At 34.5% G+C, this 26,270-nt stretch overlaps 3 protein-coding genes across 4 annotated transcripts; 2 read left to right on the top strand and 1 right to left on the bottom strand.

The window, feature by feature from the left end:
• Positions 1-786: 786 nt before the first annotated feature.
• Positions 787-1,206, bottom strand: LOC139853977 (copper transporter 6-like). Its single transcript, XM_071843313.1, has one exon. The coding sequence runs from the start codon at positions 1,204-1,206 to the stop codon at positions 787-789; it is 420 nt and encodes a 139-aa protein (XP_071699414.1).
• A 10,833-nt stretch (positions 1,207-12,039) lies between these two features.
• LOC139853279 (uncharacterized) lies at positions 12,040-16,621 on the top strand. Of its 2 annotated transcripts, none has more exons than XM_071842651.1 (3): positions 12,040-12,161; positions 14,102-16,049; positions 16,157-16,621. In XM_071842651.1, exons 2-3 carry the CDS (start codon positions 14,121-14,123, stop codon positions 16,418-16,420), a joined length of 2,193 nt encoding a protein of 730 aa, XP_071698752.1. In that variant the 5' UTR covers positions 12,040-12,161; positions 14,102-14,120; the 3' UTR covers positions 16,421-16,621. The 2 variants fall into 2 exon arrangements, with proteins under 2 accessions (XP_071698752.1, XP_071698751.1); XM_071842650.1 differs by having other exon boundaries at positions 12,054-12,161; positions 14,105-16,049.
• A 4,179-nt stretch (positions 16,622-20,800) lies between these two features.
• On the top strand, positions 20,801-25,157 carry LOC139851643 (phosphatidylinositol:ceramide inositolphosphotransferase 1-like). The gene is made up of 12 exons (XM_071840737.1): positions 20,801-21,224; positions 21,312-21,401; positions 21,695-21,781; positions 21,945-22,013; positions 22,166-22,246; positions 22,784-22,855; positions 22,986-23,043; positions 23,137-23,239; positions 24,099-24,194; positions 24,279-24,325; positions 24,428-24,534; positions 24,814-25,157. Exons 1-12 carry the CDS (start codon positions 21,192-21,194, stop codon positions 24,889-24,891), a joined length of 921 nt encoding a protein of 306 aa, XP_071696838.1. The 5' UTR covers positions 20,801-21,191; the 3' UTR covers positions 24,892-25,157.
• The last annotated feature ends 1,113 nt before the right edge of the window (positions 25,158-26,270 follow it).

Below are 26,270 nucleotides of genomic sequence, written 5' to 3'. Positions count from 1 at the left end.
CGTTTTTGACTTAATTGACTTAATGGTATGAAACTTAATTTAAAAAGTCATGGAGTGGTATTTGTTTTTAACTTATTAAATAATACACGTATTAATAAAAAAACTGAATTGAGTGTAAATTTACATTTAAGTTCTTACTTTTTAATAACTGCTATTATAACTGCTCACATATAGGATTAATCTAGCAATTTTAATTATTCATACAATTTTTCAGCAAATAAAACAAACACTAATATTTATTCATCACTTATTTCTCATAAACATCATATATCCGTTCAGATTCAGGACTTAATAAGGAAAAAATCAAACAGGGCCTTAGATTATTGTAATTTTTCATTTTTAAGACATTTAATAATTAATTATCTTTACTTTTATAAATAAAATAATTATTAATTATATAATTATGTAACTTAATAATAAAATTACTAAAAGAAAATATAAAAGAAAATAAAAATGGTGGGACATATATTTTATCACCCCATACCATTACAAACTTCATCACGCTGTCACACCATTAAATTTGCAATATTAGCATTATACCTCACAAAACATCTCATTACACTCTATCACATATCACCGGTAGGAGTAAATCTTATATTACTATTATAAATTAGGTGTCAATATGATTATCATGTTCTAATTACTTTTACAATACAACTAAATTACACTATTACCTCTACTTTTTGGAATCGGCATAACCCACTCTTGCCTTAAGAGAGTTCCGCCCATGATACTTACATAATATATTGAAGTTAGAAATCCTTAAAAGTTTAAACATGACAATTGTTACACAAGATCCATTCGAGATTTAGAAGCCTCCTTAGAGATCGTTCGGTATTTGACTAGAAAACACCCGATAATATGTCCCAACACCACAAATACAAAAACACCAACATTGTAAGACATGACACACAACATAAGCAGATAAACAAGAGCCATCCGAAGTCCATAGAATAAAGCGTGAATCAATCCACCTAAAATCAGACTATTTCTTGGCTTGACAGTTGGAAAAATGGAGAAAAGTTCGATGAAAATAGCTAAGAACAGAACGAAAGCTAAAGCTAGTACGTACATACCTAACTCTCCATTTGGCCAGCCACTAAATAACATGACTACATCTTTACCCCAAAAGAAAGTCATGTGCATCACCATGGCATCCATGGTATCATTTTGCATGAACATGGCATCTTTATCATGATCAGACATCTTTTTGGTGTGGATGAGATGAGGAAGAAAGAGTAAGATAGGAGTATGTTTTTCTTTTTTTGAAATGTTTGGTAGAATTTGGGTTGTGTTTATATAGGAAAACCTAACAAAACTGAAGTAGAACCGATGAGTCATGAAATGTCAATCATTTTGATGGCTGGTCTTGCATTGATAAATTAATACGTATACGGATGATTTACATATATATCCGTATATGTGACACTAAAATATGAATAGATGATACACATAACTTATATACTTTCTTATAATTTGAACCACTTGGGCTTTGCTCAAATGGCCACAAGGACTCTTAGTAAAGCTGTAGTTTCGGATGTTAGACGGATTATAATGGCCCATGTATTTAGTATTTGGGCTTAGCTCGTATTGTATTATTAGGGTTTAGCCCTATATATGTTTACATACTATGTATCGGTTTATCAGGGAATAATATTAGGGATTTAACCGGGGGCGAGCCTACCTTAGAGGCTATGGGGTCCTATGACCCCACATGTTTGAATTTTTTTTTAATAATATACTCTTCAAATTGTTTAGGACACCACTAAATTTAAGTGTAGGACCCCATATATATTCAGGATTTATAGATTTTTAAAGGTAAACGACCACTAAAATACCCTTCAAACATAATTTGTGTTAGAAAAAAATTTCGGGACCCCATTGAGTTTTGATCCTAGATTCGCCACTGGATTTAACATCGGATTCAATGCTTGACAATGTCATCTTGAGCCTAATTAGGGATTTACAATGGAAGGTGTTTTACCTGACATCGGGGTGACGTCTGGATTCACACTTAGGAAACTATATGCTTGATCACGTATGTATTTGTTAGTTGCGATTTTGAGATATTAGTGTTAAAGTTGGTCTGATAGGTTGTCCTTTATGAAGTCAATATCAATATCCAGGTCAAGTTTGCACTTCATGAAACTAAGGGTAACATGCAATGAAAAAGTGATGATGTACACATACCCTTTTTTACATTAGCATCACCAAACGTATTAATTTCGTGTAGGTTACAACTACATTCGTAATGTATGTAGTTTTTTCTACAACTCACTAAAGGTGGTTGTTTATGTTATGTTATGTTGTATCAATTCTAAACACCATTTTTTTTTTTTTTTTTTTTTTTTTTTTTTTTTTTTTTTACCTTGGATGGTTTCTGACTTGATTGTGCACATAAAAGTTAAAAGTGAATCTTAGGCCCAAGATTGCCATAAGGTTAAATGGGCTGTTGTGGAAATTAAGGGATCGGTTGGCTCAAGGGATTTGGTGGATTCTTCTGTACTTCTACTTACCTTGTTAGATGTATTTAATTATATTGTGATTCGATTTTGTTAAAAGAAAGTATATATGACTTATGTTGCGTTTGATTGACTCTTAACTAGTCCGGTCCGGCCCGCGCGATGCGGCGTAGTCTTTCGGCCCGCGTAAAAATATTTAACGCAGTTTTATTTACAGAAGGGAAAACAGCTCATGTGTTATGCGTCGTTGTTGGTGTCGTCGTCTTTAGTGTTTTTTAAAATCTGTTCGGTTCAAACGTAGTTAGTTTCTTTTTGTTGATAAAATTATTTCGAGCCTGATGGTGTTGGCCAAAAAATTTAACTCGCGGGGAGCAAGAAGATACGGGCTCTCGTTATGTTTAGCGTTTTTTAAAAAGTGTCCGTTTCGAACGTAGTTAGTATCGTTTTATTCATAAAATTATTTCGAGTCTGACGGTGCTGTCGGAAAAATTTAACTCGCGGCGAGCGGGAAGATACGGGCTGTCGTTGTGGTTAGTGTTTTTTTTTAAAAGTGTCCGTTTTGAACGTAGTTAGTTTCGTTTTGTTCGTAAAAATATTTCGAGTTTAACGGAGTGCTCGGTGAAATTTAAATCGGAGCGAGGAGAAAGATACGGGCTGTCGAAGGGTTCGGATGAAGTTTTTATTTTAAGTTAGGGAATTCACAGTTTACCCCCCGGAGTAAAGGTTGTTTTTTGTAAGTTTGTAAAAGTTGGGGGAGGTGTTTCGGTTTTTTTGGGTTTGATTTTGGTTGGATGTCGTTTAATGTGGTGGGGGTGGCCAAAACTACCACAAATCCCACCACAATTAGTGTATGTATAATATCTTTTTATCTTTATAAATCCCATACATAAATCCGCCACGTGTCGCCTCCTTATTCAACCTCATAAAATACTTTTTTGTCAGAATTTTGAAATAAAAAAATTCCAAAATTCCCTACATCTGACGCGTGTCCTGAATCAGTATTTGAAATAATAACTGCATCACCCGTTTCATCCTCTTCAATACTTCATTTTAGGGGTTTTCAATTGCTGCCTAATTAGGGTTTCTAATTCATTCATCAGTTTATTGAGCGACTCAACAAAATCACACACATATTCAAGCGACTTACTGAGATTCATCTATTCATCTATTCATCGTCATCTAATAGAGATATATGGATCCGATTTCTATCTTTTTCTTGCAGCTATACCCGTCGCCATTAAAGGTATGAGTCAAGCGGTTTTTGTTTTTATGCAATCAGTCGATTTCTTCTTCTTTTAGTGCTTATTTGTTTGAATTTATCGATTGTTGTTTTGTTTTTGGTGGGTATTATACAATCAATCGATTTCTTCTTCACTTTATCGATTGCTGTTTTATTTTTGTTCGGTACTAAAAATTGTAATTGCAGATGTTCATCGTCGGTTCCGTCAGATTAGATTATTTCGCCCTTTCAATCTGTCAATTGTGGCGGCTATGAACACCGAACAAATGTCCACGCTATCTGATTCCGGTAAGCTTCGTTTTTTTTTTTTGTTCGATTTTGTTGCTGATATTTTGATTTCAAGGTTGGCTTGATCATTTATTTATTACGTATATATTTATTTTTCACATTGAAACATCGGAATTTCAAGTCAATATGGAGTGCGTGTACATACAAATCGGGATTCACGTGTAACCGGTAGCCTCAAGCGTATCATGTTAGCAACGATTTAATCTTTTTTGTTTGTTGGATTATTATAAAGAATAAGATTAAGAATTTAATATTATAATCAGTTGATTTTTCTTGTATAGGAATATTATTTCAGACTTGTCGATTGTGAATTCAGAATCAAATAGGCACAGAGTTGGCAAAGAGTGATCCAATGCTTTGAAGCTGCAATTGAAAGAAGATTGTCTGATTGTAAACACCAAGTGAGATACACTATCTTTACCATAATCATTGGGTTTAGTTTATGAGTAGTTGTATTTTCATCAGTTCTTTCATTGAAATACAATAACCATTACTATATTGTGGTCTCAAGTTGTTAATAAAATGCTTAGTTTTATTTTAATTACATTATTTTGTATCCTCATGTTATTGTGTGAAACTTAATTCTTCATGACTGCATGTTAACCTGATGGACAGTAGCAATGTAGCTGGTAGTATCAACCTGATTATATGACTCCCAAATAGACTAACACAAACTATTATTGCTACTTGAAATTACAATGTTCTTTGTCAAGTAGTTATCCTATTTGCACCCAGTTCCATTTGGGCGGGTTGGGTTTCTACGGGCTGCTGATTGTGTTCATTTTTATTAGTGTTTCGTTTCATAAAGTATGTCCAATTTACTTCATTCTATGTTAATTTCTGTAGTAGATAACCGAAGATGAGAAGTGTCATGAGAAAATATGGTACCCGAAGAAGAAGGCTACAATAATCGAAGATGACGAGGAGGAAGGAATTAACTGAATAAAAGAAACGATCCGACTTTCATATACCTAATACCTCATGAAATCATACAAGTAAGTACGTATTGCTAAAACAAACTAAAATCGTGTGCAAAACACAAGGATACACATTATGTTAAAACATGAAATCATACAAGTACGTACTGCTAAAACAAACTAAAAATGTGTGCTACAGTAGCTTAGATCAACAACAAGCTTCAATATTGAAATCAGTACTAGCCTTTTTTAACTACATATATTTATTTTATATTGTGTTCGTGCTGAAGGTTTGTAATTAATGGCACCTACGCAACTTTAATGATTGTTGAAGCAGATGTTGCAAAAACCGGTAAACAATATACTAAGATTTCATACAATTAAATTATGTACTAAACAGGTCTTTATGATAAATCTTTTGGTTTTTCTACGCAGATAAAGGTCTTGCATTTTTCGGTTGCTAAAAATTCAAGGTATTTGGTAAATGCTTGATTGACGTGATGATTGGAAGTTTAACATGTAATGAAGAATTAACTTGGGAAATTGATAAGTTCGATTATAAGTTGCAGGTTATGTGTCTCTGAATTTGGTATGATAACCGGGTTCCTCTGCGTTAATTGGTTAAGAGCACTGAGAAAGTTGAAAAGGGGGTTCAGCTACTATTATCGGATTTTGGTTAATGCGTCTTGAGAAGTTGAGAATTCGGTCTCGGTTTACTAAGAAGTCTATGAAGGAGCCCATAGCTCAGGTATTGTGTGGTTTTTTTTTCTGGTGCTATAGTGTTAACAAGTACTGAATTTTGATTAATTAAAAATGTTGCTATATAATGGTTTGTACTTTGTAATACATTAGCATCGTTGTTGGTGTATGTTTTTGTTAACATGATGCACAATTACTTTATCTGATTATTCTCGCTTGCTTTCATTATAAACATTACGTAATTGAAGATATGTTGTGCTCATCAGTTTTCCCTAACTGAATACATCACATATATAGTTCAGACCAAATGCAAAAAACTGGTGAAAGGCACCGGCTATGACGACCCATTCCAGATTCCCTAGCTATCAAGGCAATCGAAGAAACAACACACATGTCTCAATTCCACTACTATCCATTGTCTAGAAGACGATGTACACATGTCATCGATTTCACAGCTTGAACTTTGTATAATGTATGAAATATTGTCTAATCCGTGTAATTGTATAAACTAAATGGCGTTATCTTTTTAAAAGGAGAGTTCATGTCTTTGATAATTGGTCATCACAAGACAAATATTTGTCAGAAATTTTGAATATACTAGGTTCAAACTAACTTTAATTTTAAAGGTTATGAGGTTCGTTGAATTCTCCATTAATATTTTACTGGTCTGAAATTTTATATACATCGTTAGTAGCCATCAGTTACTGTTTCAGGTAGTAGTGTCAACTGGCAGAGACTTTAAAGCTAACGGAAATTTATCCATAAGGTTTTCACTATCAATCCTTTTTTATAAGGGACACTCGATCGTCAATCTTTTGTAAATTAGAGGTCATGGAATTGGGGAAGGTGGATAACGTATCAAAACAACTAATGTTTTAGTAAAGGCATAAATTAGTTTTGGTCAGGTGCACCAGAACACTTTTGTTCTATAAATTTTGTTTCAAAATAATGGCGTTTTGATTGTGATTAGATAAACTATACTGTAATCCTTTTCTTCTTTGTTCATTATAAACCTCATTTGTGTGACTTCTTACGTAACTTTCCCCTTTGATATATCTTGCCTTTAACCAACATACTTGCATTTCAAATGGGTTAGCTTAATTGTAATGGTACCAGATTGTTCTACATTCATGTTTTAGTAACAAATTGATGGTGATCTGTATGTATTCCCTAACTATTATCTCTAAACCAGCACCTGATATGTGGATACTTTATATAAGTAGAAGACGTTCCCGATTGAAAGATCATAATTTTTGTTTCATAAATATGAAGTTTCTAACATGTTTATAATCTCATATCCTTTTTTCTTTTTCTTCCAATCTTACATTTGGTATGTTTAACCTATCTATTTTTTTTTTCTATTTACTTGCATATATGTTGAACAACAAATTGATTAATGCATAATCTAATAGGTGTGTATGATGAATTTACTGTTAGGTTGAATAACTAAACATGAAATTCAAGTTAAGTTGATAACTTGAAGGACTATTGGAAGAGGCCATGTTTGTCAAATGCCGCTTTGTTTACGCCACACCAACCTTCAGTCCAAATTATGAGGTTCCGGATGTCACAAAACAGTTTAATAAAATATAATGACTTGATCAGACCAGTTCAATTTCATTAGTGATTAGTTTTGCCATTGTAATTGTGTTACACATGTTATCGGTGCCAATAGTAACGCATTCAAATACTATTCTTTAAGCTCCCGTGCAACGCTCTTAAATGTATATTTGGTTGTGAAAATATAATGTTTTTATCATATCGTTAATTAATATAACATTTTATGATTCAAGTTTGTTTGCTGAAGAGTCCCCGTGCAACGCACGGGCTCTTAAATCTAGTAATATAATATAATATAATGATTTATCAATGAATGTAGAGTCGTTTGATATTTAAAACGTTTGTTTATAACGAGAACAATCTCTTAACAAAAAATTGTAGAGTTGTGCAATAAATGTTAGTCACGTGTTGACGTGTGTTATGCACGTATGATGCGCGTGTATGAACCATGTGAGTATACGTATCATTACCCCATATCACACCTATCACTCGATCACCATTAAATATGCTCTTAAGGTGTGTTTGGTCACACAATCTATTGTAGCTTAAAGATGTGTTTGGTGACTAGCTTCTAAGAGCTTACGGGAGCTTATATGAGCTTATGAGAGCTTAAGCTTGTAATTTTATTAAGCTATAAATTATAAGCATTATTTGGTAGATAATGTAAATTAAAGTTTATAGATAAAAGAAGTTCTAGATATTTAAGCTTCTAAAACTAGCTTCTAAAAAAATAGAGCTTATGAATTATGATAATAGAAATTACTAAACGACCCTTTATCATTTGTTTTACATTTTATAATTAAGTACTTTTAAGTCAATTCACAATTATAAGCTTCGGCTCTATCTACTTTACTAAACACTTACAATAATAAAAAAAAATCAGCTTCCTGCTAAAAAAATATACTTCAACTTCCAGCTCCAACTATAAGCTTCAAGCTACAACTAGTTCGTCCAAACACACCTTAAGCTTTTTTTCATAAACTTAAGCTAGTAGCTTCGTTTGGATGGCATAATATTCAGAGCTTATGGAAAAAATAAGCTCTGTAAAAATAAGTTAGTAGAACTAGTTTATAAAATAAGCTCCTAACTTATGAAATAAAAAAAAAATACATATTTGAACCTTGTATAAGTATCTATCATATATTTCAATGTTCCTTTAAATCAATTTACAACTATAAGCTCCAACTAGTTATGACTAGTGTTGTAAAAAACGGCCGAGACGGCCGTTGCAACGGACGTCGCAACGAATTACTTGTGTACCGTCGCAATAGATCTAAAATGGCTAAAAACGGCCAACGATTAAAAACGGTTGAAAATCTTAAAAACGGTTGAGACGCGGTCGAAACGGATGTTGACCATCTTTGACTTTTAATATATAATCTAAACATAAATATTATTTCAAATTAAAGGCGAATATTTCAAGTTAAACATATATATTTATTTTTAATGTTACATATTTATGTTTGAGATGTACATGTTTGAAATTACATGAAATGTCAAGTTGGTCAACATCTGTCTCGACCCCGTCTTGACCGTTGCGACGCTCCAAGGTCCATACCATCTCGACCCCGTCTCGCATCTTTTACAACCTTGTTTATGACCAAACAACTATAGAAAAAATAAGATTCAGCTTTCAACTTCTAAGACGAGATCCAGTTACCAGCTCCATCAATAAACTCCAGCTTTAGCCCCGACTATTAGAGCACTAGGGGTATGTTTGGTAAAAATAGTAGGTAGCTGATATCTTTTAGCTTTTAGCTTGTAGCTTTTAGCTGGTAGCTTGTAGTTGGTAGCTTGTAGCTGTTAGCTTTTTATATGTATTTAGTCGTTTGATAGAGTAGCTGAAACTATCAAAATTAAGAGTAAAATGACAAAAAGCTAAACGCTACATCTAGTAGCTTTTAGCTTTTTCTCTCTCTCAAAAAGCTTTAAGCTCTTGCAATCAAACGGAGCTTTTTATTTAATAGACGTTTTTTCATAGAAGCTAAAAGCTCCAAAAAGCTCTAAAAAGCTTGTTGCCAAACATGGCCTAGATGTCGTAATGGTCAGTTTTCAATGTCTTTCATTGTCTTCCTGATGACTAACGCTGACTGGACTGATAAAAAAAACCTACATTAGGAAGAAAATAGAGAAGTTGTTTGGTGTTAGTTTTTAGTGTATTGGAGAGAGAAAAATATATTTTTTTTATTCTTTTTAATCCTTTTGTAATTATCATTTATTTCATTTCTAGTTAATTATATTATAAACTAAATATTTTAAAAAACAAAATATAAAATATCATTAAAATGAAAGTATCATTAATAAAAAAAACACATCACACTTAAAATCCTTTAATTATTTATTTATTAAACATATTTTAAATAACAAAGATAACAATACTACATAATAAATAAAGGTAGAAAAATGTTTACAAAATTCTTTGCCCAACCTTATGTATAAATAAAATGGAGGCCCATTTTAAACCCCCGCAACATTAGTACTCTAGCGTCTTCTCAAAATGGCGAATTTTTGGTGGTCGCTGGGTTTATCTGGGTGTTTGGCGGCCGATGGTGCTCCGGCGTCTTCTGTCGTGACTCCATCTGTTTGTTATCCGCGTATAGAGGAGACCGGTGTCGCTCTTTTCCTTTCTTATTCCTTCCTTCATTCCCCGTCAACTCTTTACCTCGTCCGTCGTGTTCTGGGTGCTGGGTCGTCGTAGCTCCAGTGGCCTTGGTTGGTGTTCAGATTTTCTCAATTAGGTGATACTACCTTTGTGGTTAGGGGTGTTTGTTTTCAGATCATGGTTTTTTCCTTCCTTCATGCGGATGAACTTGTCCCTTGTCGCCCGTTCCATCTTTCTCTTCGTCGGTTTCAATGCAAACCGTTCCGGCATTGTTGCCGCCTTAGTAGTTTTACTGTTAAACGCCAATAAATTGGTTCTTCGGGGTGGTGTCACTCGGTTGTTTCTCAACTGCCCGTAGGTAGGGTTTCGACGGGCTAGGGTTTCTAAGTGATTCATTTGGGGTTTCTCGGATTGCCTGGCTAATGAGGGATCTCTTTGGTTTTCTGGTTGCAATTTCGAGGCAGGTGTCCTTGGATTACCCGACGGGCTGTTTTGTGGCAGGTTTTTGTTTGATGTGGGTGGGGATTGTTGATTGAGGGGGCGCGATGAGCGGTTGGCGTTGCTTACTGTGGTTTGGGGCAGATGTTTTTTGGTCTGATTGTCTAGTTTGGTGGTTATGTCACAAATTTAATTATATGCGTCGGGTTTGTTTCCGAGTTATTTATTTGTTACTCAATGAAATTTGTAATAGTTAGATGTTGGTCAATGTGTTTCATGTCGGACGCAAGTTTCATTTCAACCAATGTATGAGAATGTACCGAATATAATTCATGTAACACCACTTGATCATTGGATCTTTTATTTATATATACGTATACTGCTATTTTTTTCGAAAAAATAAAAAACAAGCAATCGTAATCACAAAATAGAAAAAGAGAAAAACATAAAAAAGAAAAGAGAAAAGGTAAAGAAACGGCTAAATTTTCAAATTTGCGACCTTGCTCAACTTTGACGACCAAAATGCTAAACCGACGCCACCGAGGTTTTGGTGAAACGTCGATCACCACCAACATCGGCACTGACGCCGGATCCGATGGTTAACTTGAATCGTATCTCGTCGTGTTAACGATCCTAGTAACTCAAATGACATCGTCTGCTCTTAGACGACTTGTAACGGGAAGGGGCTCACGCCGTGGGAGCTGATGTGGCAGCCGGCCACGGCCTCGTCGGAGGGGTAACGGCGCGTGGGGAAGGGGCGGGACGGATCTGCGTGGAGTGGCAACGCGGATGAAGACGGGAGTGGGAGGATTTGGTTAGGCCACGTGTCAATTCTAATTACCATGAAATAAACGAAAATATGGGAATTTAAGTTTTCAGGTGTGTACATGGATGGATATGGAGTTGAAGATAAATTGGGGAAGATGAGAGAGGTAGGTAGGTGAGATTTGAGATTTTCATGTGTGTGTATGTAATAAATAAATAAAAATATATAGTGTCAGCAAAATTATACCGAGTATAATTTTTATTTTAAGGCATATTGATTTTAATTTTTAATTTTAATTATAACTTAGTTATTATATTACTTAATTGTCATGAGCTGAATTGTCATGGAGTATTAGTGGAAAGGTTTAATAAATAAATAGTATTAGTATTAGTTATTAAAACCATTCAGGCTTGCCTGAGTGGTCACCGAGTTGCCCAATGAAGCACATCACCCGGGTTCAATTCCTGGCTATGCTAAATTGTTCAAAAAGGGAGTGTGACTAAAGGGTGCGCATAATGCGCAATTCACCCGGTACCAGGTCTCGCGCTCGGAGGGCTTGATTACCTGAGGTTTTACCTTCTATGGGGAAGCCAATGTGCTTATTCATAGGAGGGTTTCCTCGTTTACCCAAAAATAAATAAATAAAACATAAAAAATTATAAATAAAATGTCACATCAGCTTTTCACTAACTCACACCATTAACTCACATCACAAACCCACACCACCACTACTTCATCCAAACAATCCACACGTCTTAGTCATCAAAAAGCAACTCACCCCCCACCCACGCCCCCTATCGTTACGAATGGTATTAATGTAAAACAATATGTTTGGATTGGATTGAAATGAATAAAAATGGCGGTCACACACAAATTTGAAGTCCCTGCACAAGCACCTGCCTCTTCCCAATTTACGGAAACACACCCGTATGACGTCACATCCTGTGGCCCTACCAGTACACAATCTGGGGCCCACCTTTCAATTTCTTTGATTCCCATATTATTTTTAACCGTTGGATTGAAAACGAAACAAAACCCCCTTTTTTTCTCTCTCATCTACATACACACACTTTTTGTGTGAATCAAGTGGAGCACATTTCGCGGGATTTTCGTTCTCTCTCCTTCACCAATTTACATTCTCGATTTCTTCATTTTCCGCCATTTTTGACACCAATCGTCAACTACATCAGTAAGATTCACATTCTCCTTTTATTTTATATTTATATATTTATATTTATATACGTGCAAGTGTAATGTGTATGTGTATATCTATCTATGTTTGTATGTATTGCTCTGTAAGTAATTTCAATCAATATATCTGATGGAAACGAAGGCAGCTTAATATCTAGGTTTTAGTGTGATTTATAGTTTTCATTCCTTTACTGATTTATATGACTACTTTATTAATTTTATTTCCTCATTATCCTGATCATTAGTTATAATGTATGTGTGACTTTGGACATATATAGATATAGATATTTGATACATTGGATCTGTAACTCTGTAAGTAAGGGGTATAATCCGGTGTTTAATCTTGAGGATTTATGGTGGATTTGTGTTATTTCAGTCACAGGTTTTGGAATATTTTGTTTTGAGATATACTCTCAGTAAATTCCAGGCGTGTTGGCCAGATAATGTATCAATAAATGCGAGTTTAGTTCAAATTACTTTATTAATGTTAGATTTGTTTTGCAATCTTAAAGCTATAAGTGTTATTACATTTACACAACAGTTAAGATGATTAGAAATATTGATAGAGATAATGTCTTATCCTTTGTCTCTGTACATTGGTTTTAAGTGTGATTTCACATGCCAGGTAGAACCAACCAATCATGCTCTAAGGCTGGTTTTAACCAGCGTCACTTTTATCCGTCAATTTACGTGGAATCCCATGTGTCACCTCTTTGACGCCTCTAACGCGGCGTCAAAATTTGACGGAATGGGGCGTCAGTCACAAATCTGACGGAAGGAAAAAGTTGTGTCAAAATTTGATGGGCCAATCAGATTCCGCCACTTATTTTTATATATTATTAATTAATATTAATATATTTTATAAAAAACAACCGATAATATTTTACCACATCACCACCACAATATTTAACACTCAAATTTAACACTCCCCTTTAAAAAACTTCATCTCTTGACCTTGCCACATCACAAAAAAGTACATCACTTGACTTTGACATCACCGCCACGGTTCAGGATTAGTCTAAGAGCACGAGGTGTATATTGTCGATTTCAGCGTCAATCAAAATGGGCACCGAAATTTTCGCGTCAATTGTCACCCCTCAGTGTTGATTCCGAAGTCCATTTCTCAAACCGATGCTGAGTTAATATTATTTTTTTCATATTTTATTCTTTTATAATCAGTCCGTGTAATATTTTCTCACACCAAGACACTTTACTTAATTTAATATTTTTTAAATTTTTTCCTACTTATTGGCCGGAGGTCCACTCGGAAGCAATCTCTCTATCCGTCGAATAGAGAGAGGGATGACTTTCTCTACTTTTGAGAGTATTTTCACTCTGGGTGGAGAAATAACTTGTCTTTATTCTCATTCTCAGATAGGGGAATGATTGTCTACATCTCACCTCCCCCATACACCACTTATGTGGTATTGGGTGGTTGTTGTTGTTGTTGTTGTTCTTAGACGTTGAGATAGACACCGAAATAGACCATCACGACACCTCGTGCTCTAAGGTACTGCATTCTAATGCATTATCGATCTAACAAATCAAATCACATAGCAACCTTCGTGTGATGACGCAATGCTTCTTGTAATTTGAATTAGTGTGATGACGCAATGCTTCTTGTAATTTGAAGCAATAAATTTGACTATAGACATTCATATACTTACAATTACTTGTGAATGCTATCCGTATAAGGTGGAATGCAGAGCACCATAGGAATTTGAAAAACTACCGAGGAAGTTAGAAAAATAAACATGATGCCACTTTTTGATATGATAATTCAAATAGTGTTTGTTTTAGGGTTTATTCTATTGTTTTACTCTATCAAAATTACTGCACTAGCATCTCTTAGGACTTAAACTATGTTGCCATCTAAAGTTTTATAATAAGCAATACATTTACTGAGACCCTTTTTTGTTTTTGCTATGTATTTCCAAGAAGCATGGATGAATGAGACATGAAATACAGTGCACAGCTCAGAATGGGTTCAAGAGAAAAACAAACCTCAACGGAGTCCACTATAACCTTGCGTGCAAATAGGATAAAAAGATCTCTCGATTATGCTAAACGTGATAACCCGTTATATGTGAGTCAACATCATGACCAGAGACAAATGGCAGATGAGGAGCGTTTGGGTAATTTGCAACACATGATGAACCACAATGAACCCATGAAAGATGATGGCCTTGTTAAGCATATGAGAAATTTGCCTGGCTATCTCCAGAGTGTAGGAAAAGGTGAAAATATATTGAATTTTGGCGTTCTTGATTGGGGTCGTCTAGAAAACTGGAAATCAAACGAAAAGCGTATTCCACCACGATATAACATGAAGACATCATCCTCGGGGACTAATCCCACACTCACTGAAAATCGAACAGTGAGATTTTCGAAAAGTAAGAAAAAGATACCTCTGCCTCACAGGGATCAAGGACCAACGAATGTTTCTCAACTCAGTTCATCATCTAAAGAAAAACTTCCGCCAGGTATTCGATGGCCCAGAGGACAGCCTGTAAAATCCAAATTTTCTGAAAGTTCTCCTTGCTCGAATGATCTGCCACCTGGCGATAAATTTCTTAATGAGCTTGACATTAGCAAAGGGAAACAAGTTAATCAAATGACATCCGAAAAGGAAACTTCATCGTCAGACTGGATACAACCGGGGTCATGTCATTCGCCAAATTATACAAGGATGCAATCGGTGGATGATATCAATCGTGCTATTGATATCCCGTTAACTAGTTCATCTAATGATCTTTCGTGTTCAGACTCTGCACGTGATGGTCATTTGATTGAAGTAACTGAGAGAAGACTATCTGAATGCTTTTCTCCAAGAGAGTTTCATTCGATAAAACCCTTCTCTGACGCTTCTTCGGATTTGGACAACAACGAACAACCAGTTTCAAAAGGGAGAATCTCGTCTCATAATAAAAGGTTTAGTTTTGGCCTCCGAAAAATGGTCAGAAGTTTTAGCTTTAAAGAGAGTTCATCTACCGATCCGCAACAAAGTCCAGCATATTTATCTGTCAAGTCTGGCCCAGTAAGCTTCGACGCCTCTTCTGATTCAGTCAAACCTACTAATACATCCAGGTCTAGTCCTTTGTGGAGATTTCTGGACCCGTTGCTGAAGCTCAAAGGGGCTCATTCAACTGAACCGGTTAAGAAACTCAAGCTAGAACTTAGTCCTACTAACGTTGCCCATTTGAACGAGACAAAATTACTCCACAGAAAGAAACAAAGATCATCTAATGTACCGGCTCTGATACAGCTTACATTGAAGAATGGAGTACCTTTTTTCAAATGTATGTTGGAAAGCAGCAGTGACATTCTAGCTGCCGCTGTCAAAAAATTACCGTCTGCCAAGGATGATTCAAGCTTGATTTACGCGTTCTACTCAGTACATGAAACCAAGAAGAAGAATGAAGGTTGGATGCACCATGGTTCTAAGGAAAAAAGTTACGGTTTTGGATACGATATTGTTGGACAGATGAAGATTTCTAGCTCTTATCATGCCGAGTTTAATGGTGCTGAGAAATACCTTTATGTGGTGCGAGAGTCGGTCTTGTATAGTAGCGATAAAACACTTAATTGCACGCTAGATGGTGAGCTTGCAGCTATAGTTGTAAAAAATCCAAGTGGCCGAACATGTGGAGATATTGGGAGCTCGAAAAGCACACTAGTTGTTCTACCTGAGGGTGTTCATAGTTGGCCTAATGGTGGGGTCCGTTCTTCGTTAGTAAGCAGATGGAAATATGGTGGAGCGTGCGATTGTGGAGGCTGGGACGTCGGTTGCCAGTTTCACGTGCTGAGTCATCAGAGTGAAATCGTCATGAATTCAACTACATCTACACTTTGCACTACCTCAAATCGTCTTGATCTTTGTTACAAGGTATTTAATCAATATGCTTATATGCATACTGTTATAGTTCCAAAAATACGGTTACACAATGGAGATTTGATAGAATTATATCTAATCTATATAGGCTGCTGTTGCAGGTAGGGAACAAGTACAGTTTTAGGTTGGTTTCACATGAAGATGGACTTTATTCGCTTGACTACGACCCATCAATGTCGTTGCTTCAAGCGTTCTCCATTTGTGTAGCAGTTGTTAGTAGCCAGAAGTTAACTCACATATTTCGAGTGAATTATGTTACATTGCCAAAAGACTCGTGTGAAACCGTACTTTCAGGAAATGATAAAGTCAAAAGTCGGAAAGAATACTTTTCGAAACCACCGGTATCACCTGTTGGTAGGGTATAGTTTTGTTAGATGTATAAATATATTAGTTTTAGAGATAATAATCACATTGTTTGTTGTGGGATAGGAAAGAAGTGCAAATGCAGGATATGGTGTACCTTTAGTTATATGATGCTATAGTACTTGAATTGTGAGGTCTTTTGGCCAAGAACAAATGGTTCATGCTACAAAGTTGTAAAGAAAAGGTGTGAACGTGCATGATGGTTGATCTAATTCACCAAGTTTACTCTCTGTTATTCTTTGTGTCGTATTGTATACGGGTAAATAATAATATTACCTGCCAAATTTTGAACCTATTTGTACTAAAAAAGCTTATCAACCAGCCACGCCTCACTACTTGACAATCGACATATTTTGTATAATGGGGTTGTTTGAATCAAATGTGGTTACTGTGCAGCCTGTAGTTCTTGTATTATCCATGGACTACCTAATAAGATAGCTAATAAGATAATTTTGTGGTTAGGGTCTAATATCCTCACAAAAGGTGTAGTTATCAAACCTCACCTGCAGCATTTCTTGAGGTAGGTAAGGGATATCCTCACAAAAGGTGTAGGTTCAAGCCTTACCATGCTTTATCATCATCTACACATTTTAATATTGCTACTTGCTATTTCAAATCCCTACCTTCTTCTCCCTACCTTCTTCATATCCTGTATTTACTTTAAATTATATGTTTGTTTGATATCTTCATGTATCTTTTAGTTCTATAAAAGTAAAAAGCATAATTATTGAATTGATCATTCTTCAAGAGAAACACACCCAAGCTAGAGTGAGAAAATATTTAGTGAGAGAAAGCTCCATTTTATGAAGAAGAAGCTAGTTCAACCCAAATTGAAACCCAAATTCTTGTGTTGCAGTCATCTAGCTCGAACTTGAGGTAAAACCCTAATTCGAATCTTTAGTGTTGTTTTGATCTAGGGTTAGGGTTTGGGTTGGTAATGGGTTATAACCTCCATTTCTTATGAAATTTGGGGGTTTTAGTGTGTAATTTGGGTATGAAAAACCCTAATGTTGTGGTCTAGAGTTAATGACGAATTTGTTTAGTGTGGGTCTTTGAAATTTGGGCATAATCACTAGAACACTTGTATAATAGTGATTATGTTGTTGTTTGAGTTTGTTGATTAACCTAAATTGTGGTGTTGACCTTAAAATGGGTCAAACTATGTTTTGTATGACTTGTTTTGGGAAGTATGTTAGTACTTAAAACTTATATAAATTTGTGAATACGAGGCATAATCACTAGCCATTAGTTGTTAGGGGTGCATTGACTCGTGTCAAGTTTGGTCAAGTGCAAAATGGGTAGAAATTTCACTTAAAGGTTTTAGTGTGCTTGATTTAGTCAACTCGTGTGCTTAGTTGATTTTATTCTCGGAGGTCCACTCGGAAGCAATCTCTCTATCCGTCGAATAGAGAGATGGATGACTTTCTCTACTTTTGAGAGTGTTTTTCACTCTGGGTGGATAAATGACTTGTCTTTTATTCACGGATAGGGGAAAGATTGTCTACATCTCACCTCCCCCATACACCACTCATTGTGGTATTGGATTTTGTTGTTGTTGTTGTTGTTGTTGTTGTTGTGTGCTTAGTTCATTTTATTGAATGTAATAGGTGTTTTACATCATTAAGCGTGAACTACAAGTGTTTCATTCATCAAGAGTTTAACGTGAGTGGAATGATTATATATGTGTGTGTATATAGGTTGCGGGTGATGTGGTTATAATCAGGAGGGGCGTATTTATGTGTAGTAGTGTAAAGTCTTATGATCCCACTAATTTGAAAGTTTTTATACAACGTACTTTTTAAATTCTATAGGAAACCACTAGCTATAGGACTTCATATATATTTTAAAATTCATGGGATTTTTTTGAAGTAAAATAGTACCGTTCAAATAAAACTAGTTTTGAAAACATTTTGCAGAATCCATTGGATTTTTATCTTGGATTCGCCACTGTCAGGGCGTATCTATGTGTAGTAGTGTGGGGTTCCATGACCCTACTACTTTGGATATTTATAACAATAACAAAACTCAATCACAAAAGTAAAGTATGAAGGATGTAAGATATAGACAATCCTTCCGGTATTCTAGAATAAATAGAAGTCAGATCTTCACCCAGAGTGAAACACACAAAAGTAGAGAAAGTCATGTCTCTCAAAGTTCTATGGATAGAGAGATTGTTTCCGAAGAGACTTCCGACTAATAAGTAGGTAAAAAAAATAATATTTAAAATGTACTTTTAAATTGTATAGCACATCAAAAAATTAATTATAGGATCTCATCTATTTTTTAGAATTATATATGTTTTTTTTTAAGGCAAATGGATTTCTTTTTAAAGTCTTTAAAATTATCGTGTTTTGAAAGTAAAAAAATCACTGAAGTATCATTAAAAATATACAGTAATTAACTTTAAATTGTTTTTGTGAGACCCAATTAAATCGTCATCATGAATTCACCATTGTTTTTAATCAACTTGTCTATTTAAAATATCAAAGATAACAACCTTTGTACTATGGTATTGAATTTTGATTGAAGTACATGAAATGTCTCCCTCCCTCTATTGACAAAATAGTACCACTAACGACTTTTTAATGCTTATATTGCTTTCACCATCCATATAGCTATTAATTTTATATATATAAAAAAAAAAAAAAATCATATCATCAAAACTACCACAATATTATATGGAGTACCTTCGAATCTGTTTAAAAACTTTTTTAGAAGCCAAAATATGCAATTCTTGGATTTAATAACGGGATCAAGTCATCAAGTGATCTTATATCTCGTTTTTTGATAACTATGTCATGTATAAACTATGTAAACTATATCTTCAGAATTTGTGGCTAACGGTTCGTTTTTCATTTGTTTCTTCTATAGATAAATCTACAAAATGTTCCACCAATTCATTTTCATGTGACTTAAACCCATAGTTGAGTTTTTTACATATTACTACGTACTAGGCTAAAAGCTCACAGTTTTAATGTTCTAAACCATGTTGATTAGTGATTACACTCAATTGCAAAGTCAAAAATTTGGTTCGTTCGGAGCCCAAAATAATAAACGAATTAATCCTTATAGAATCACTCAATATCACATAAAATCATTTTTCTATATAAAATTAAGTCATCATCTAATGAATCAAGTTTATTATGGAGTACTACACAAAATATCATCCTAAATTGTATCCGTTTAAGAATTTGGATCCTTAAAAGTAGAATTATTGAAATTAAATAATAACTTTCTAGAATTATAGAAAAATTATATGTGCTTAATGGATTTAAATTTAAATTAAAAATTATAGAGGGTGGATAAAAACAATCCATAATAGTTAAACCCAACCAAATTTAAAACTATACGTACCCGATGTATAAAACATAAACATTGCACTGATGATGACACCCGCCACCGGTTATTGTAACATGGCAGAGCTACAACAACACTATGGCGTGTTGCAAAAGGGTATACAATTTATTTTAGGATTTTTCTAACGACAATTCATATGACTATCGTTAAGGTGCTTAAAAAGCTTGTACAATTCAATAACTGCTACTTTAAAGTTAAGCGAAACTGATACATACAAGTTTTGTATGCACGACAATCCTAATAGCTCGTTAGGAAAAAAATTATTTTATTTATTAAATTTATCTTTTAACAACGCTAAACTTTTTCAATGTATATTGTATAGCAAATATATGTGAGTTCAATGCGGAATAATAAAAAATTAAAAAATGAGAGAATCCTCGTTAAAAACAATGATTAAACTCAACTTTTAAATAAGATGAGTCAATGGGTCAATAGTCTAATTCTAGAAAAAATTATTGATGTTCCATACCCCATTTATGTGAGATTAATTTTTGTTGTTTTGTTGTCTATCTTCAACATGCGAAATGAAGTATTCCACAATGATTCTCGAGGAGAGGTCAATGTCCATTTCCTCAACAAAAAACACTCAAACTTTTTCTAAAAAGTTAGAAGATTCGATTCTTAAAACTGTGATATATGATCTAGAACACGATTATTTTTTTAGAAGTTAAAACAAAAAAGTGAAGGCAAGTCTTTCAAATTTTAAAGTCACGCGGTGTTTGTATATAAAGTATTCAAATCCAAATTCAAATGTAAAGTCATTAAACATGAGGTAAAATGATCATTTTGTGGATCTTAACTTCTTAATCGATCCATTCAATAGAAGCAAAAAAGTAATTACTTAAAGTTAACGGCGAAATGTCCCCAAATACTCAAAAAGGGTCTTTTTGTTATTTATGAATCAATAAGGGCTGTAAATGATAAACTTGTAAAGTTGAGGCGGCTTGATGGAATTAGCTCAAACTAAAAACCCCATTTATATTTTTTCCTGTATGTATCAACGGTCTCTCCGTCTTCATCTCACGTTTCACCGAAATCATATATCATATACAATTTTATTTTATTCTTTCTTATTTGCAAGTAGCAGCCACTATTGAAATCATACTTTTTATTCTTCTTAAACTTCTAATAACTATACTATTATTAATTTATATTTTAATTTTGATTTGATTCTATACGATTTCTGTTTATCGAATCCGATTCGTTAATAACCTCCGATTCGTCGTCAATTTCACCGTCGCCGTTTCGAATTACGAATATTTAAACTGGTCTCAGACGATTTTATAACTAGAAATTAGGTTTCGAAGGGGGGAAAGTTAGGTATCAGTGGTTGATTTTGTGAACAACGATGTTGACGCTAACTGTCATTACGTTTGTGATGATGTAATATGGCATTGGTTGATTCACACTCATACGATGTCGTTTTACATTGGTCGTGAGGCTTCAAAGGTGCAATTTAGTTTACACTTTTATTTATTAAATTATTTTTATATTTATTTTTTATAATTGTTATTTGTGATCTATTCTTTTGTGAAGCTATGGAAAAGAATTTGTGCTGAAACTACTACAGAAATCAATCTTCTTGTTGAGAATTGGAAGTATATTCTCGGTGGTTTAATTTGCCAGGTGTGGTTATATGCTCTTTAAATTTCATTTCACTATCTATTATTTGTTTGCAATTATATGTTTATTCGATCGTTTACAGTAGATTTCATCGAATACTTGATTGAGATTATGCAATCATTATGTGTGTAAATTTATTGTTGGTTACTCTTTAAATTTGCTCTTTTATAGTCAAACAAAGTTGTTGCAATACTGGTGAATGGTGATGTATATAATGTATTGAATTGAATATTGAATTAAATGGGAGTCATTTTCCGGCTTCATATTTTTTATTTATTTGTATATTTGTTTTTCAGTATATTCATGGTTTGGCAGCTAGAGGAGTTCATTATTTTCATCGCCCGGGACCACTTCTTCAGGACACTGGCTTCTATCTGCTTCCTGTATGTATAGTTTAAAGGATAAATCTTTTGATTATATTAACATATATCATTTATATGTTAATGCTTGGAAATTTGCATGACTAATTGGGGCTGATGTTTCATTTATGACGATAAAAAATGTCACTACTTAGTACTGATTATGTTTGTAATTCTATGTTTTTAGGAACTTGGGCCGGAGAGAGCGTATGTTAGTGAGACCGTATTCACTTTTATCTTTCTATCCTTTGTCTTGGTAATTTATTATGTTTCTGTGAAATTTTATTTGATTTTTTTGTAAATTGCAGTTTGATCTTGCCTATCTAACCTTATTTTGCAGTTATGATTGTTATGTACATTTTGCACTGATCAAGTATTTTGTACTGTTTGACTTTTCTATTGTTACAGTGGACCTTCCATCCTTTCATGTTCAAGACTAAAAAGATCTACACAGTTCTCATATGGTGCAGGGTCCTTGCTTTTTTAGTTGTAAGTGGCAACTTGTACCAGCATATTTACACAGTTTTACAATAAATGCTTGCGTTTTTGTGCTTTTGGGTATAGTGAGTTAAAAGTGTACTAATATCAAGGACTTCTTGTTAAGAAAATAGGTCATGTCAAGTACGTATGTACGTATACATAAACTTAATTGGTTCTTGTCAAGAAAATAGGTCCTGTCAAAGTGTCAATTATGTAAGTGGCAACTTGTACCAGCATATTTACAGTTTCACACTGTTAGGACCTCCATCTTTTTATACATATTTATATCCAGCTATGATATAGTATGCATACGTATGTGGCTATGTGCAAGTATGTACGCACGTATACTTCAACATAATTGATTCGTTCACTTACCAGACATGTAGTAATGGTGTAATGTTTAGAAAGCAGCATGATTAGCTGCATATAACATATTAGGAGACTAATGGAGTATTAGGTTCTATATTGTTTCTGTGGTGTGACATGATTAGTGTGATAGTGCAGTATACACTATTGACGTTTAATACTTGAATTTATGTCATGCAGGCTTGTCAAATGCTTCGTATTTTTACATTCTATTCAACTATACTGCCTGGTCCAAACTACCACTGTCGTGAGGTATCTGACTTGTTTTCTATTTATTTGTTTCTTTTCTCTTCCTCTTTTATTGTTATTATTAGTACTTAAATGTTCTCGTAAGCAAATTAAGCCATGAGACTATAATTACAATCGCCAATCATGATCGCAGGGTTCACGCCTTGCAACGCTACCTCGTCCTGATAATCTTCTAGAAGTTCTATTAATTAGTATGTTTGATTATGTTTCATATTTATCTTTGATGCTTTTCTGTTACTGATGCACTTCCTTTAGTTCTTAACCTTTATCAACTTAAATTGCAGTTCCCCGGGGCGTTCTTTATGGTTGTGGTGATTTGATATTCTCATCTCATATGATATTTTCTCTAGTATTCGTTCTGACATATCAAAAATATGGCACACGAAGGTAACATTGTGAACTTAATATAGCTATATCCTCATCCCGACTATATTAAGCTTTTCGTAAGTCGTCAAAAAATGACTGTTTGGTGAGTAATTGTTTTTTGTAATCTGCAAATAGATACCTTTTTTTAAGTTCATACATTTAATTTAAGTCGGCCGATAAATGACTGGCTTGGTGAGTGTTTTAAAAGTTTGCTGACTAGTCGGATTTGGAGACTAGTCTGACGCGACTCACCCTAGTTGGTCAAAGTCACCGGGCAAAGCCAGCCAAGGGACAAAAGCGACCAAAATTCGGATATATTTCGTCAAAGTCGATTTATTCAGTCAGAAGTGGTCAAATTTGAATTTATTTGATTAAAATTGGTCGAAGTCAAAGTTGCTCAACCATGACTAGTCCTTGCCTAGGTTGACTTGTCACAAGGTCGCGTACGATAGTCCTCGTCTAGTGACTTTTATAACCTTGCATATTTATACAGAAGGCCGAGTTCTATTGGAATTTGGGAGCTGAACTTTACCTGGGATCGATCTGGTTCTATAGACAATATACGTTGAAGAAATTTTATATGTTGCATTGTTGAACCCATAGTGTTGGAAAGTAATTTGACCCATTTTGTGTATAGCTCGTCGGGTCGGGTTGACTTTCGCAAGCTTGAGCTTCATAATATAAGATCATATGTTATCTACCAACATTTATTCAAGTTATTACTTTCAAAACTTTGAGTATAATAAAGTAAACTTTTATATGCTAAGGTGATTTAAGAGATATCATAGTTATAATTATTAGACCTTAATTGGAAGCTTTATTTCAAAAAAATGTGTATATTGTTCTTAATATCCATACACCTTTTGATCATTACTTGCAGATTTATAAAGCAGTGTGCATGGTTAATTGCTGTGGTTCAAAGCTTGTTAATTATTGCATCTCGTAAGCATTACACAGTTGACATTGTTGTGGCCTGGTAAATATTTCTTCATCAAAACGTCCATAGTTAGTCCTCGTGCATGAAATTGTTGTAATATGTAAGTTAATGAACTTATTGCAGGTACACAGTTATTTTAGTTGTGTTTTTCGTTGACCACAACTTGCCAGGTCATCATCAATCAATAAAATAGTTTAAATGAATTACTTCCGTTATTTTTGAATATTCTTAAGAGGCTAACATACTGAAATTATCAAATGATGACTTTGCAGAGATGCCTGATCGCAGCATAGGCGCACTTCTGTTGCCGTTGAGCAAGGATAGTCGAATTAAAGAAGTAAATAAGCTTGTGAACGGCAACACTGGAGATCCTATACAGGTGTCATTTTGAACCCTTTTAGTTATAAAATGGGTCGATTTGGGTTATGTTATGTTACATCTCAAGCGGGTTTTAGTTGAATTCAGTTATTAAGTTAAAAGTGGATAGTCAAATGGGTAGATCGGGTCAAACGTTCACAAAGGATGATATTTGGTGAGAGTTGAACCTGGGCAAATATTCAGTGTTTTAGTTTCATAGCTTACATTATCTGGATTATTTTGGTATTAGTTGTGATTTTATCCCGTCACTTATTTATTTGTGATTATGTTGGTTGTACAGAGGCCGAGAAGTCAAGCGAATGGGAAGGTGAATGAAGATAGTGACAACGTACACGTTGAAGTACTGGATACTGCATAGATGATGAAACCAAGTTTCATTACGATTTGCTTTGTTGATATTTTCCTCTAAACTTAAAAACCACTAAACAAATCCTAATTTGTATCTCTAAGCAAAACATAATCTTTAATTTGGGTGGTTGTGGTTTTCATTGTATCATGAAAGAGAGGGTCTTTTGTTGCTGTATTCTTCTTGATGTTAAGTTCTAGGTTTTTTTGAGTACCCCAGTTGTGTATTCTTTTACTAGCTTTTTTTTTTTTATCATTATTTTCCACACTGCTAATTATATACTTTACTTAATTCAGGAAATTTTGATTGTTTACAGTTTTCTCTTGTTCAGTTCCCTTCAACAATCTAAACCTAAACCATCCAGGCCTAGCCTGGGTGGCCACCAGCACTTTCAGTGAAGGGGAGGTCTCGGGTTCAATCCTAAGGGGTGCCCGCATTTAATGACCAAACTGGAGAATGCCTTACCTGGTAGCGGTGGAGGGCTGGCTTGCCATTTACCCGGGGTTTACCTGCGGTGGGGGGGCCAATGTGCTCTGGCCCATAGTGGGGTTCCTCGTAAAAAAAAAAAAAAAAAAAAAACAATCTAAACCTAGTGTCTTCTCTGAGCAATCGATCTAGTCGGTTAACGAGAATTCATCAGCGAATCGCATTTTTAAAATTTTCTTTGGTAACAAAGAAAATAACAAGGTAATTACTAATCAACTTCATACACTCATCAAACCAATATTTAAGCAACAATAAGGAAACTATAATAATTCTATAACTTTAATATTTACATTAATATGTTATCATTTGATTTGAAAAGGAAAAAGAGTTGTCAGTTGAGATGCCAAATACCTAAATAGTATCCATGTTTGTTTAAGTGGTAAAATCAACCCACAAAGATCACAAAACGAGTGGTGGATGACTGGGACTCATCAACTTGCACCTCCATACCAACCTTACATTATTCATAATTTTTCATAAGACTATTCCCAACGGTGTATGTTCCGGGCCGCCCTCAAACTTGCCCTCCGAGGGCGCCATTGGCGATGGTTGTGTTCCTCACTTGTCCTCAACAACTTCCTCCAGATTCGCCCTCGAGAATTTCCTCACATAGCATAATGCAGGACAAAATCTTTCTCTCTTCATTTATTTGTGCATAAATACTCACAGCAAGAACACTTGTAAACTAATTTATTTAATTAATTTGGTGCGGTATGTGATGGGGAGGAAGTATGTAATGGTTAGTAGTGGTGTGTTATGGGAATGTGATGAGAGGAATTAATGAGGAAAGGAGGAGAGAAAGCTGATGTGAGGCTGATATGACATTGAGGAAGGATGTCATGGTTGAAAGTGGTCTAACCCAATCTCAACTTTTAATAAAACAGTTTTATTTTAATAACATCACA

Source organism: Rutidosis leptorrhynchoides, chromosome 6 (assembly GCF_046630445.1).
Source record: "Rutidosis leptorrhynchoides isolate AG116_Rl617_1_P2 chromosome 6, CSIRO_AGI_Rlap_v1, whole genome shotgun sequence".
NCBI lineage: Eukaryota > Viridiplantae > Streptophyta > Magnoliopsida > Asterales > Asteraceae > Rutidosis > Rutidosis leptorrhynchoides.
The sequence above is the reverse complement of the archived record's forward strand: the minus strand, read 5'-3'. Positions and strand labels throughout refer to the sequence as shown.